General features: G+C 44.1%; 1 protein-coding gene across 1 annotated transcript in view; it reads left to right on the plus strand.

Annotated features, from left to right (window-relative positions):
* The window catches only part of TGM3 (transglutaminase 3), a 45,996-nt gene that overhangs the window by 4,084 nt on the left and 26,438 nt on the right, over window positions 1–15,474 (plus strand). The window contains exons 2-5 of the mRNA XM_069062714.1: window positions 8,435–8,608; window positions 9,414–9,656; window positions 11,152–11,270; window positions 12,665–12,793. Coding sequence (XP_068918815.1) covers window positions 8,435–8,608; window positions 9,414–9,656; window positions 11,152–11,270; window positions 12,665–12,793 — 665 coding nt within the window. The remainder of the gene's footprint in view (window positions 1–8,434; window positions 8,609–9,413; window positions 9,657–11,151; window positions 11,271–12,664; window positions 12,794–15,474) is intronic.

Below are 15,474 nucleotides of genomic sequence, written 5' to 3' on the forward strand. Positions count from 1 at the left end.
AGAGAGAGAGAGACAGAGACAGAGACAGAGACAGAGACAGAGAGACAGAGAGAGAGAGACAGAGAGAGAGAGAGAGAGACAGAGACAGAGAGAGAGAGAGAGAGACAGAAAGAGAAAGAGACAGAGACAGAGAGAGAGAGAGAGATTTCATCTCTTTCCATAAGGCGCAGTCAGGGACGACAGCATAGACATACAGAAAAACCAGGTAGCTCTAAAAGCCTGGAACATTTGTACCAAACATTTCCAGGGTGTGGTCCTAGCCTTCTTGGAGCATGGTGTAAAGTGGCATGACATCTATTGTGTATTGATACAGTACACAATTCATGTTGTTCATAGACTATCCTGTTTAATTTCACTTATGTGCTCTAGATACGTTGAAGAAGGAAGGAAGGGAAGGATTTATTAAACACTGTGTTCTAGGCACTATGCTAAGTGCCAATGACCTTGGTAATAATTTTTTTTAATGTCATTCCTTTGGCATTTTACACTTGACAAAGTGTTTCCTCAATGAAGTCCCACGAAGAAGGTAGTGTAAGTATTATTATCCCCACTGTACAAATGAAAGCCTGGGTAGGGAAATGATTTATACACAGTCACACCACATTCTTTAGGACCAAAAGAATGTTTCAGCAGCAGTTGCTTGCATCAGAACAAGAGAGAGGAAGTGAATATCACTGGCCCAGAAATCCTAGTAATTTTCCTGAAAGAGAAAAGTTCAGAATAAATTCTTGGAAATTGTGATATGGTTGAAGGAAATTTCAGCATAGACTAAAGGATGAAATCTGACTGTTTAGTTTAAAAGTTGCTGAAAATCACATTAGAAAAGGTTCTTGTATCTTCTGGATGACCTAACATCTGGGCCCATCTAAATCTTCAGTGCCCAGAGTTCTCTGGCTTTGTCTTTGGTTAGTGCTAAGCTAATTGAGCACATGGATGTTAGGCAGCATAGAGCAGCCAAAAGAACATTAGATTTGAAGTCCCAACCATGCTAATAATTAGGACAAGTCAATCTCTTGCAGCCTTAGTTTCCTTATTTGTAAAAGGGGAATAGTAATACTTCTATGACATAAGTTATGAGGAAAGTGTTTTGTAAAATGTCAAGTACCATAGACGTGTCAATTAGTATTAGTCAGTTTTCCAAGGGTATGGGTCTGCTATCTCTTAAGTCATCATAAATAAGAGAAAAACTTCTGTGATCGATCTCTGGATTACTACATTGATCAGAGGTGAGGGATGAGGTTTGGACAGGCAATAACTCTGGGATCCTACCTCTCCTATGGCCTTTATGAACCAGTCAGAAGTTAGGCATGAGACAACCATTGCCTCAGAAAAAAGGACATGATCATTTGTTTAAGCAACATTTGCTGTCCCCCAAGCCACCTAGAAGTCAGAGAGCAGTGACTGGTCAGGGGTCTCCCCTAACCTGCCTGACTAACCTTTGCCTAGAAGAAGCCAGGGGTCCTGAGGTCCCCCTAGTTGCTGATTGTAAGTTTCTGTATACAGCTGGGGATCTCAGCAAATATCTTAAAAGCATGTTTCCTAAAGATAGGGAATCAATAAAACTGGGTTCATGCCTTAACTCTGCCACTAACTTGCTTTATAAACCTGCATTTTTCTCTAGGCCTATTTTCTTTTTTTTTGCAAAATGAGGTAAGACTAGATGACACACCCCTAACACCCCCTTTCAGTTCTATGTTCTGTGTTCATGGGCATTTTATATAAAATGTAGTTGATCCCTGAGAAAAGAAGTAGGAACTATGGGTGGAAATTTCAAAGAGGACAATTTATCCTTGATGTAAACTTCCTGACATTTATAGCTAATCAAAATTGGAATGGTTTGCTGTGAGAGTTGAGGGTCTTCAAGCAAAGGTTGGCTGGCCTATATTGGGCATCTTGTAGAGAGGACTCTGGTTCATGTAGGAGTGGGACCAGATGGTCTCCGAAGTGCCTTTTACCTCTGACATTCCATGTTCTCAGGTCCCTTCCACCTTTGGCCTTGTGTGTTCTAGGGCCACTTCCAACTCTGACAATCTGTGTTCTAAAAGTCCCTTCCAACTCTGACATTCTATGTTCTAAGGCCTTTCCTATCACTGGCTTTCTGTGAGAAGGGACATCTTGACATTTCCTTCCATATAAACAACAGGAGGATCCTAGATCTCACTCTAAAACTTTAGGAAACAGGGTTTCTTTGTTAGACTTTCCCTCAACAGAGGAACAACCACCCAGGCTAGAATTAGGTCCACTAAGTCCAGTGTATCGGCGAAACAGTCCTAGATGGCTGTCTTATGCGTCATTGCTCTTAGGCTGAGAAGGCACCTCCTCCACTCCCCTCACCCCTAAGGCCGTTCACCTGGGACAGAAACCACTCCCCTCCATCTGGGGCAGGATTTGCCTCAAATGACCTGAAATGGGAACCATTCCCACACAACCAGGTGCTGATGGATCTTTTGTGGACCTGTCTTCCAGCTTTAGCTTATTAAAAGATTTACTCACTGGATCAAGTCTTACGCTCCATAGCAAGGGAAATTTCTGGAGAATTCCTCTTTCATTAGTAAGGAGCTATCTCCCTCTCCACCCCACTATCTTTACAAGTCTCCTGGCCTCTGTGCTTCTTGGTATGTGTCTCAGAGAGATTATCTATCCTGATCCTCCCCCTCACCCCTCAAAACCCTGCAGGCATGAGCCTCAACACCCGGGGAAATGGTGCTCCCATAGATATGAAATGAGAACCAGTGCTCTCTTCCCTAACAGGAAGAAGGGAACACAGAGCCTAAGTTGACTGCTGGGAGGGACCAAGGAAATAGGTATGGAAGTCAATCCATACCCTTTTCCTCCTTCCCTCTTTTTCTAGATTGCCAGTGCAATCTGGAGGATGTAAGAAGGCCTTTCCCTCCCCGCATTCAGCTTCCCTGGAGGTAGCTGGTATCAAACTATTGAGGAGACCTAGGTCCCAGTGCCTCTTCATTACTAGCCATGTAACTAGGACCAAGTTGATCCCTTCTCTGGATCTCACACTATAAAATGAAGGGCTTGGACTCCTTCATTTCTGACACTGTATGTTCTGTGCTGTAAAGGTCCTCTTCCTCCATAAGTGTCCTACAGCATTATGAATCTCTTCTTTGCCACCATCAAGATCTACCTTGAATTATATTTATTTGGGTACAGAGCATAGCTCCTCGGTAGACTCTAAGCTCCTTTAGGAAGTGTGTCATTTTCTATCTTTTTATCCATAGTACCCCATATTTAGTAGATTAATAAATATGTATTTAAATGGAATCAAACTTTCCACCTATTAACATTTCATGCTTTAAGTCCCTTTCAGCTCTGAATCTCTGTGTTCTGTGTTTTGAGGTCTCTTCCAACAATGACATTCTATGTTCTAATGGCAGTTTCAACTCTGACATTGTAAGGTCTATGAACTGAAAATGCCTCTTTTTTGACTAAAGAAGGAAAACTAAAGAGGTTAAATGGGAGAACTCTGTCCACTAGGGTCCTGAGCACCCTTCCCTGGATGCATTTCATCCTGATGGGCAGTAAACCAGAGTCATGGGTGCATTACTTAAACACGTAAAGCAACTTTAGATATAACCTGGGACCCATCAGTCCTAGACACCTAAGAATGGACTGCAAACAGATGTTCCTGCTAATTCCTTTCTAAGGCTGTCTTTAGTGTTTTTCACTTTAACCTGGTTTCACTGACATACAAATAATATTGAGGGAGAGAAATGGTTCACAACAAAATTTGTTCCTTTGCTCCCTGCGGGTGTGCTGGGGTACTTACTAGACATACAATATGGTAGAAAGGACATTGGGCTTGTAGTTAGAAAATCTGGGTTTGAAGACCCAGCTTCAACACTTAGTACCTATGTGACCTTGAACGCCAATTCACCTTGCATTTTTTAACCTTAGTATTCTCATCTGTAAAATGAGAATTGTAACATGTGCTACTGCCTCAAAGGATTACAATGAGTAAAGCCTTTTGTGAATTTTCAAGGGATATATAAATGTGCTCTGGCATCATCATCATTGTTATTAGAGATGGCCCTGCCTAGAACAAGGAGCTTAGAGGCCCATAACCCTGAATTAAAATGAATGTAATTGATTGAACTCATAATCCTTGGGCAACAGGGGTCCTACCCATACCTGGAGTCTTATCCTCCCTGCTGACAGCACTACCTGCCCGTTGGTCCTTCCTGATGGGTGGAGTCAGGGAGGGGCTGAGACTACATAGACACCCTTTTCCTTAATCCATATTCCTTCATCAGAGGCACAAACGACTCTCCTGGGTTTTCAGAATGAAAGGAAAAGAGACCAGAATAACTGGAGATTTAATCATAAAATTGAATGTCCCATGGGGCAAGGAGGAGGCACACCTTTCACCAGTCTCTTTTTTTTCCCAGCCTGAAAGAGAGAAATTACTGCTGTTCAGCTCAATTCAGCAAATAGTTATTGATTGAATGGGTTATTAAGCACTTATAACTAAGTACAGAGTGCTGGGGATACAAATAGAAAAGTCAGATAGGCCCTGCTGTCAAGAAACTGAAACTCTAGTGAAGGCAGCCACACCTCTGCAAGGTTCCAGCTACCAGGCAGCTGAATGGAGAATCCCATGGTCCCTAGAATGCAGCTTCATGGCAGGGAGATGGTCATTCATCTTCCTTAGGATGTGACCTCACACCCATTCACATGGTGCACAGACCTGTGCTTTGTCCTCTGGGGACCCATTGAAGAATAGGCCACAGTCCCTGCCTTTGAGTACTCAAAGACTCAGCTGCAGCCCTGGAAATATGGCCATAAATATCTCATTTGACCACAGAGGAACCTTGTGCAGACAGGTGGCTTGATGGACGGAGGCTGGGCCTGGGGTCAAGAAGACCCTAGTTCAGAGCTGGCCTCTGACACTTCCTAGCTTTTTGACCCTGAGTTTGTAAAACTCAGTCAGAAGACTGCACCAAAGGACCTAGAAGGCCACATGTGGCCTCCAGGCTGCAGGTATCCCCGCACCTGGCCCTGCCTCAGTATCTTCATCTAAAAAAAATGGGATAATAACAGTAGCTACCTCCCAGGGTTGTGGGATCAAATGTGGTAGTATTTGTAAAGCACTTAGCACAGTGCCTGGCATATAGTAAGAACTACTGTGTTTCCCTGATAATAAGACACTGTCTTATTATTTTTTTTGGAAAGAAAAACACCAGAGGGCTTATTTTCAGGGGAGGGCTTATGTTGTCCTGCCTCAGCTCTCCTCCACGGCACTGCTCTCAATGGCGCCAGCAAGCAAATCACTGGGGAAGAACAGGATGACGTGCTCACTGCTGCAGCTCTGATTGGATGCAGCTCGGAGCGCGGCATGCGTTTCACCGGGGGCAGGGGGATGGTGCATACAGAGGGTACCGTAATGTAGCGTGTAACACAGGGGATCACCTTCACTACAGTAGCAATCTCAATAGGGCTTATTTTCGGGGGAGGGCTTATTTTCGGGATAGGTCTTATTATCGGGGAAACACAGTATATAAATGTTAGCTGCTATTATCAGTATTATTATTAGCAGCTAAGTGGTATAGTAGAGGGAGCACTGGGCCAGGAGTCAGGAACACCTGAGTCCATATCCAGCCTCAGGCAATACCTCTGTGACTCAGGGCAAGTCGCTTAACCCCTGATTGCCTCAGTTTCCCCATCTGTAAAATGGGGGTAACAATAGCTCCTGCCTCCCAGGGTTGTTTCGAGGACCAAATGAAAGTGCTTAGCACAATGCCTGGCCCATGGTGAGCTCTGTGTAAATGTTAGCAATCATTATTACTCATTTATGCCATCATCTTTTGGATTTCTATCCCATCTCACCTCTTAGTTGCAAGCCCTACAAAGGCAAGGAGGCCAGCCTTCTTTACCTTTGAGAGACAATTGAGAATCACGGTGTCATGGTACTGCACTTGAACTCAGGACACCCAGGTTCAAGGCTTTGTTTTGCTACTACTGAAGGATTAAATCTGCTCAAACTGGGGCCACAGGTGGGGAACCGGTGACCTTGTGGACACATATGGCCTTCTAGGTCCTCAGGTGCAGTCTTTTGAGTTTTACAAGTTTCACAAGTTTTACAGAATAAATCCTTTTATTAAGGGGATTTGTTCTTTGAAGTTTAGATTCAGTCAAAGGGCTACACTTGAGCTCAGGGCCACAGGTTCCCACCCCAGAACTAGGCTCTTCCTGGCTGAGGGAGGAAAACGAAGAGCTGATAACATAATGACTTAAGAGGATGTAAGTGTGACCAATTCCTGTGCTTATCTTTATCTTAGTAACTCTTTAATTTGATTTTGTTTTATTTTTTGCTTTTTGGAGGGGGAAGGCAGGGCAATTGGGGTTAAGTGACTTGCCCGAGGTCACATAGCTAGTAAGTGTTAAGTGTCTGAGGCCAGATTTGAACTCAGGTCCTCCTGACTCCAGGGCTGGTTCTCTACTCACTTCACCACCTAGCCGCCCCTTTAATTTGCATATTTAGAGATACCTGGGGTCTCCTTCACCAGAAGGCTCCAGTGTTTTTTTGTTTGCATAATTGTAAGGCTATCCTGGTCTTTACTGTGTTCAGCTGCTCTGTACAGGCCTGCAGATTTGGGCAGGGCTGGCTTCCTAGGGGGTGGTGTATAGCTTGATACCTTAGTGCCATAACTAATGGGAGGTAGCATAGACTTAGAGAAGGAAAGGCCTGGGTTCAAATCCCTCCTCACACACTTGACTATCTCTGTCAAGGTCACTAAACCCCTCTGTGAGCCTGTTTCCTCATCTGTAAAAATGAGGTGTTAAACTTGATGGCCTTCTAAGGTCCCAGGTGTCCGTAAAATGAAGGAAAGGACTTCATTGTGGATGCTGTGGCTGTGTCCCTTTTCCTTGAAATCTTGAATCAGACAATCACCATGGACAAGTCCATAAAATGAGATAGTAAAACCAGATGGTCCCTAAGGCCTGAGATCCTCCCCCCACCCCGGTTCTAATTCCTACCATCCTAAGCCAATTCAGTTCTCTGGACCCAGGTTTTCTCAATTGTGAATAGGATCATAATACTGATACTGCCTATCTCCCTGGACTCTGGTATGGACAGTGTATTATAAGCTAAAAAATGCTAGAAAAAGGGCAGTTATTGTGTGTATGCCACTACTGTGCCCATTTGTTGTGTTGTGTCAGACTCTCTGTGACCCCATTTGGGGTTTTCTTAGCAAAGATACTAGAGTGATTTGCCATTTCCTTCTCCAGTTCATTTTATAGATGAGGAAACTGAGGCAAACAAGGTTAAATGACTTACCGAGGGTCACACAGCTAGTACATGTTCGAGGCCAGATTTGAGCTCAGGAAGATGAGTCTTCTTGACTCCGGCCAGAACTCTATCCACTGTGCTGCCTAGCTTTGCACAGTATGTACTTACCGTGTTTCCCCGATAATAAGACCTATCTCGAAAATAAGCCCTCCCCTTACTGTGTAAGATTCCTCTAAAATAAGCCCTCCCCCGAAAATAAGCCCTATTGAGATTGCTACTGTAGTGAAGGTGATCCCCTGCGCTACACGCTACATTACGGTACCCTCTGTATGCACCGTCCCCCTCCCCCCCCGGGTGAAATGCATGCCACACTCCGAGCTGCATCCAATCAGAGCTGCAGCAGTGAGCGCGTCATCCTGTTCTTCCCCAGTGATTTGCTTACTGAATAAAGGTACATTTTTTTGTTCACATTTACCTGTTTATTAAAATTGCTGTCAATGTTCATTAAAATAAGCCCTCCCCTGAAAATAAGCCCTCTGGTGTTTTTCTGTCCAAAAAAACTAATAAGACAGTGTCTTATTATCGGGGAAACACGGTAGTAATGTCTGAGGAATGCTAAATGCATTCGTGATTGAATGTTCCCAGCATGAGTGTCCTAGGTTCTCTAGCTCCTTCCTTAGTCTCCAGGACCAAATACAGCTCTGTTTGGCATTCAGAGCCCTTCCTCACTCCCTACTACCTTTCTAGTCTTCTTATATCCAATTCCCCAACATGTGGGGACCCAGCCCTCCTGGTGTTCCATGAATGAGACACTCTTGTCTCTCAGCTCTGGTGATTTTCTCAGGTTGTCCCCTCTTCCTGGAATGTTCTCTCTGCTCTACCTACTGACCTTCCTGGTTTCCTTTAAATCCCAATGAAGACCCCACCTTCGACAGGAAACCTTCCCCAACCCTTTTTAATTCCAGGGCCTTCCGTCCATCTGTTCATGATTTATTTATCCTACGTGTAGCTTACTTTCTATGTATTTGTTTGCATGTTGTCTCCTTCATTAGATTGTAAGCTCCTTGAGAGCAGGGCCTGCTTTTTGCCTCTTTGTCTCCCCAGTGCTTAGCACGGTGCCTGTTGGTGGTTAATAAATGTTGATCCCCTGAAGACCCCAGAGTCTCCAGCTTCTCCTTTATCCTTTTACAGCTTTGCAACTCTCGGGTTTCGACTGGCAGATGCAAGCCAACAAATCCGCTCACCACACGGACAAGTACTACAGCAATGAGCTGATCACCAGGAGGGGCCAGAGCTTTATTCTGAGGATATCCTTTAACAGACCCCTTGCCTCTGGGGAGAGGCTGACCTTCACAGCCTCAACAGGTAACACCATTATTTTTTTCTTTCTCCCAGGGCCTAGCATAAAGCTCTAAACACAGCAGGCACTCAATAAATTGTGTTCAATTTACTGCTCCAGGATGGTCTGATTAACATGAAGATGCATTGGTGTAGTAGAAGGAGCCTTGGACAAGGCAGGAGGCAAGAGATCTAGGCTCTATGGGTATGACTTCTCTAGGTCTGTGCTGGATAATGCTTACTATCCCTCCAAGCTCTATTGTTGTTCATAGTTTCAGTCGTGTCTAATTCTTTGTGACTCCATTTGGGGTTTTCTTGTCAAAGATACTGGAGTGGTTTGCCATTTCTTTCTCCATCTCATTTGACAAATGAGAAAACTAAGGCAAATGGGGTTAAGTGACTTGCCCAGGGTCACACAGTCAGTGTATGAGGCTATATTTGAACTCAGGTCTTCCTGATTCCGCTGCACCACCTAGCTGCCCCTTCAGGCTCTAAGATTATCTAATTTGATTACTTTTGGGGGCAGCAGCAGTACAGAGAATTTTCCTAGGAATTATGTGACCTGCGTTCTTATCTCTGGTGTACTAACTTGATTTTTAACCAAAAACAAATCTTTTTTCCCTCTCTATGCCTCAATTTCCTCATCTAGAAAATGAGAGGTATTAAACATAACATTCCATGTACCAAGTTCCTTTCCAGGCTGTGATAGTCTATGATTTCTTCAATGACCCAGCCTGATTCTGGCTCTGGCTATGACAATGTTCATTTTCACCTACTGTTCTTATTCAGATATGCTACATGGATTCCATTGTTTTCTGTTGTTTTTGGAAAGGCCCAAACCCCTCTGAATCAGCCCGGACCAAAGCTGTGATTCCTGTGACCACTGGACCAAGTGGCGGATCCTGGAGTGCAGTACTCTCCTCCAACAACGATGGCACCGTGGTTGTCTCCATCTCCAGTCCAGCCAACGCCCCCATTGGTCGATATACACTCAGCATTCAGATTGCCTCTCAGAATGGAAGCACCTCCACCACTCTGGGGACATGGGTTCAGCTGTTTAACCCCTGGCTGGAAGGTAGGAGTAAAGCCCCCTCCCACATCATTAGCCTACCATTGGGCTCCCACTCCCGGTGTATCTTGCTGTTCACAGAGGACAGAGGAGCCATTGCAAAGAGCTCTGCCCCAGGAAACGGGAAAGCTAGGTCTTAATGTTAGTTCTTCCACTAACTTGGGGTCACCTGGGGCAATTTACTTCCTGTCTCTGGGCCTCACTTTCTCCACGAGGGGGCTGCACTATGTAATTTCAAAGGCTTCTTCTGGTCATATTTTACATCCTAAATATCCTTTCACCTTGAACATTGTGTGTTCTGTGTTTTTTTCTGGTTCTGACATTGTATGTTTTGAGATCATTTCCACCTCTAATGTTCTGCCTTCCATGCTTTAAGGTCCCTTCCCACTCTGAAACTCTCTGCTCTACATTGTGATGTCTCTTGCAACTCTATACAGCTCTGTTGTGTTGAAGGCTTGTTATAGCTCTAAAGTTCAGTGACACTCACTGGAGTCGGGGCAGTGGGTCAGAGACTCTCAAAGGTGAGTTCTTGCACAAGGACTCTATGCATCAATATTTCTGTCCTAGTAAGTCAAGAAGACAGTGATGTAATATTCAGTAGTTCTCTGATAACATCGATGCCTTTAGATTCGATGACAGCATTGTAGTAAACTAGTAATATTGAATGGCTTCCTGTGGTGTGGACAGCTCCTGCTGCACTTTTTCAAAATTCTCAACACTACAGCAGTTACCTTGTCTCTTCAACCTGAACTCCTAAAGTATTTCAGCTTATTTTAGTCATAGGATTTAGGGCTGGCTAGCAGCAGATCCTTTCTCCAACTTTACTTTTCATCTGCGTTCACTGTTTCCAAAGTATAAACAGGTAGTTGGAGGCATCAAGTCTAGACCTGTCATGTGAAGAAGGGATTAGCTTTGTATGAATTGATTGTAAAGAACAGAATCAGAAAGGGAAGATGCAGAGGAGCAGATTGAAGCTTAATGTAAAGAAAAACTTGTCAGCAATTAGAGCTAGTCAAAAAGTAGCACACTTCACTGGAGGTCTTCAAGCAGATCCTGGATATTATAGAGCCAATTCCTATTCAGGTATGAGTTGGACTAAAGCGAGGGGTCTTCATCTGCAAGGGGTCATAGAACCCTCTGGAAAAGTCAATGAACCCCCCTCACAGAATACTAGTTGTTTTGTTTTTAAATCACAATCAAAGGAAATGCGAAATGTCAGGAAGAGGTTAGTGAATATAAAGATGTAATTTTTTTCCACCATACAAGTTCATGGACCAACTGGAATCTATCCACAGGACCTCAGGTTAAGGATTCTTGGACTAGAGGATATCTGGGGTCCCTTCCAACTCAGAGATCCTTTGTCAATGAGGCCGAAGCGGGGCCTTCCCGTAGACAGCCAGTCCTACCTAGCACAGAGGGGTGCCTGGAAGGGGGTGGAAGGAGGAAAGGATCCTTTCTAATTCTTTCCCACCTCAAACATTTACTTTTTGGGGTTTTCCAGCGGATGGTGTGTTCATGATGAATAACGCAGAAAGAGAAGAATATGTGGAGGAAGATGCTGGTATCATATACGTAGGGAGCACAAATCGAATCAACATGGTTGGCTGGAATTTTGGACAGGTGAGTTAATAACGAAGCAGCCAACGACTGCCTACACATTTCCTGAGTGATTGACTTCAAAGAATAAGTTGGATTCTAATTTGTATATAGTTTGTGTGTTATCATTTGAAAGAGAAATACATCCAAATCTTTTTGGCTCCCGCTCTCATTCAAAACTCCAGGCTCCTGCCTTGCTCTTCTCCCCTCTAAGTACACATACGTTTTGTAGTTGGAGCCCCTGTTATACAGCTCTGACCAAGCCATTTTCTTCCCCTAAGCCTAAGGTTCAAATAAGGGGGTTGGACTTTTGTGGTTGAGTTGTATCAGTCATGTCTGACTCTTCATGATCCGATTTGAGGTTTTCTTAACAAAGATCCTGGAGTGGTTTTGCTATTTCCTTCTCCACTCATTTTACAGATGAGGAAACTCAGGCAAACAGGGTTAAGTCACTTAGCCAGAGTCACACAGCCAGTAAGTGTCTGAGGCCAGATTTGAACTCAGGTCTTCCCATCTCCGGGCCCCATGCTCTATCCATTGTGCTACTTAGGTATTTCCAGGGGTTGGAGATAGTCTCTAAGACCCTTTCTAGTTCCAGCATTCTTTGTTTTAAAGTCTCTTCCAGCTTTAATATTCTACAAGGTGTCTCAGAAGTCTTGGTACAGTTCTGAGCTTTTGATAAATACCTTATTAACTTTCATTAATGCATATTAAGAGCTTACAGCTCTTTTGTTTTCTAAGGCACGTTCCAGCTCTGACATTCTGCAGTATAAGGACCTTTCTAAGTCACCATTCTATAAAATGGAAGGGTTGGACTCGGTGGCCCTGAAGGTCCCTTCCAGTTCTAAATGTATGATCTGCGTAGAAAATCCCTCTAGCTTTGGCATTCTATGGCCAGTGTTCAGAGCCATAATGAGGACTATTTTTAGCTAGGACAAAAACAGTTTGGAAGGATCCAGTGGACAGCATCACTACAGAGGCTAGTCTGACCACAGGCACAGTCTCTGTGGCAGATGAGACAGTATGACCCTTGTTCTCAGGTTGTTCTCAGGTTGAAAAGACAACAGGACCCTTGGGTTGGAGCAGGTGTCACCATAGGATTTAGAGCTGGAAGAAACCTTGAGTATTATCTAGTCTAACCAAGAGATCAAGTCACCTCTGTAAAGCCACACAAGTTAGTGGCAGATCCAGAGCCCCGGCCTGAAGTCTGCCATCCCAGCACACTTTTCTCCTACAGGTTAGGTGAGCCAGCTCAAGGAGGAAGCAAGAAAAGCATCAGCAGACTAGATGCTCCTACATGGCTGCCTTGAGGAAAGAGAGCCTGGAATTGACCTGGTGGCCCTCCTTTAGTGCCTCTCTCCTTCCCCCATTACAAGTTACATATTGAATATTAACCCCAGGCTTCTCTTTCTGAACAGTATGAAGAAGACATTCTGAACATTTCCCTCATGATCCTGGACAGGAGCCTCAACTTTCGCCGTGACCCTGTCACTGATGTGGCCCGGAGAAATGACCCTAAATACATTGGCCGAGTGTTGAGTGGCATGGTAAGAAAAGTATCATCCAGCCCATAACTGAGGTCCTGGACAATTCTAACTCTGACCCTGGCTCATAGCTCTTCTTCTTCTGGCTTTGTTGTCAGTGTGACCAGAGCCTCTGCCCAGCAGACCCAGAAAACAAGGCAGGGTTCAGTCTACAAAATCTAGTACTGTTGAGAGCCAGAACCCAGCCTAGGAGAAAGGAGAGAGGACATTAGGACCTTCCTCTCAATGTTCCACATGGTACAGGAAAGGGAAGAGAATAAACATTTATACAGCACCTACTATAAGCCAAGCATTGTGCCAAGCACTTTAAAAATATTATCCCCATTTTGCAGTTGAGGAAACTGAGTCAAACTGAAGTTAAGTGTTTCATTCAGGTCACACAACTAGGGAGTGTCTGAGGCTGCATTTGAACTCAGGGCTTCCTAACTCTAGGTTCAGCACTGTCTTCCATGCCACCCAGATGCCTCTAACTGGAGGCTCAGAAAAGCGCCCTGTCCTTGGAGTCAGAAAACTTGAATTCTGTTTCCAGCTCTTATACTCACTGGTCCGGTGACTTGGGGCAAATAACTTCCCCTTCTGAGCTTTAGTTTCCTAATCTATAAAATAAAGATAATAATTCCATTATCACCTCCTTCCTAGGGATGTTGTGAGGAAAGTACATTTTAAACCACAAAAGGCTTTAGAAATGTGAACTATTATTATCCTGACCCCCCAGCTCTGCCACATCATGCAAAAGCCTTCGTTCATTCAGCAAGCTAGCAAGCAAGCATTTACTAAACAACTACTTTATGTATTGTCCTAGGCTAGAGGTGATAAGATAAAAGACACATGACAGGATGGAGTATTGGAAAGGACCCCAGATGTTACAGAGTTCACTTTACATACGGGGAAACTGAGCCCCAGAGAAGTTCAGTGACTTTCCCAGGGATACATAGATAATAATTAGAAAACTAAGATTCAAACCCAGGTCTTCCAAATCCAAATCCAATATCCTTTCTCCTATGCCATCCCTGTAGAGCTTATCATCCAATAAAAGAGGTAAAAAGTAGACAAAAAACTCTTCTACAAAACAGAGGGTGATAACAGGTCAGCTGTCCTGAATATTCACAGGAAAGCATTACATTTGGGACGGGGGTCCTCAGAGGAGATTTCTTGGATGCAGGGGCATGGGAGATGGGCCTTGAAGGATGGCCATAGTTCCCAGTGCCAGTCTGCCCCAGGGTGCTATAGTAGGGGCTCTACAAGATCACATTCCTGGTACAGCCCTTGTCTTTGGGAAACCTCATTAAGGCACTTTTAGCTTCTGCATTCTTCCCATGAGAGCGGCCTGCTGTCTTGGAACTGGTTTAGCCATGGTGATTGAAGTTAAAGAATCTGAGCATCACAGAATGTTAGAACTAACTGAGATCTTTGAGCTCACTCGTTCATCACCTTTTCCTTCCATGTGGGAAAACTGCAGCCCAGAGAAAGGAAGTGATCCCCCGAGGTCAAACCCAGAATGACACACAGTCAGAGCTACAGTCCAGGGCTTCTCACTGTTGGTGGGGCTTGTTCTGTTGTACCCCTTGGCTCCCTACAAACATTTAAAAGTTCAAAGTCAAAGAGATGGCTTTAACTTGTTACCTGTCACCTGGTTAATTAACTAGAAATCTCTTTACCTTTCAACTTATTAATTAGCTCGCTTGGCTGGTGAATTGACTTAGCTAAAAGGTTAAAAGGTAAGGCAATCTTTCTGACTTTGAACTTTTTAACATTTAACAAGTTAATTGAAATAACTTCTTAGATCCAGGCCAGAAACTCTGCCTGTCAGGTCTAGGATGCTAGTCTCTCTGCTGATGAACCTTCAGAACATCACCACAAAATCCCCATTTTGCCCTCCCACTTTCTGGAGATTACTTTCTCTTCAAAATGCTTAGCCAGAAACCCTGTATTCTAAGTCCATCTTTGTCACTATTAGAAGTCTCTTCCAATAATTTTTGACATTTGGATCCAATTGGGGTTAAGTGACTTGCCCAAGGTCACAAGGCTAGTAAGTTTTGGAGGTTGGATTAGAACTCAGGTCCTCCTGACTTCAAGGCTAGTGCTCTATCCATTGTGCCACATCCATGCTTCTAATTCAACTATTCTAAAGTTAGGGACCTTAGAAATCAGCTTCTCATTTTACAAGAGGACACAACAGGGCCTGTAACAAAGAAGGGGCTTACCTAGCATAAAGCTTAGTCAATGTCAGGGGTAGGTCTAAAAGCCAGAGCATCATGGTGAAGTGGAAAGATCTCTAGATTTGGAATGAGAAGACCTAGGTTTGCAGCACAGCAGTGTGACTTTGGAGAAGTCATTCAAATGCTTTGGGTCTCACATTTCTTAGCTGTGAAAGGAGGGGATTGGACCAGATGGCCTCTAAGGTCACCTGCCACTTGAAGTCATTAAGTCTGTACTCTCAACAGTAAGAAGCAACAGTATTTATTAAGTGCCTTTCTCCATTGTGAGGAACTCTTTGTTTTCCGGGACTTTCCTGCTATGCCCGAGCTGTCTCTTTATAACTCCGATATTCTAAAAATCAATCAACATTTAGGGTGGTAAAAGAAGGCTTCAAAGGTCAGGTAAGACTTTGAGAGCTGAGGTTTCAGAAAAAGCGAGAGCACTGAAGGCCAAGGTAAAGATCAGGGGAGATTAGTGCAGAAAAG

The sequence above is a fragment of the Petaurus breviceps genome, unplaced genomic scaffold (assembly GCF_028583685.1).
Source record: "Petaurus breviceps papuanus isolate PSGF00001 unplaced genomic scaffold, PetGlider_PUasm1.0 90503, whole genome shotgun sequence".
Lineage (NCBI taxonomy): Eukaryota > Metazoa > Chordata > Mammalia > Diprotodontia > Petauridae > Petaurus > Petaurus breviceps.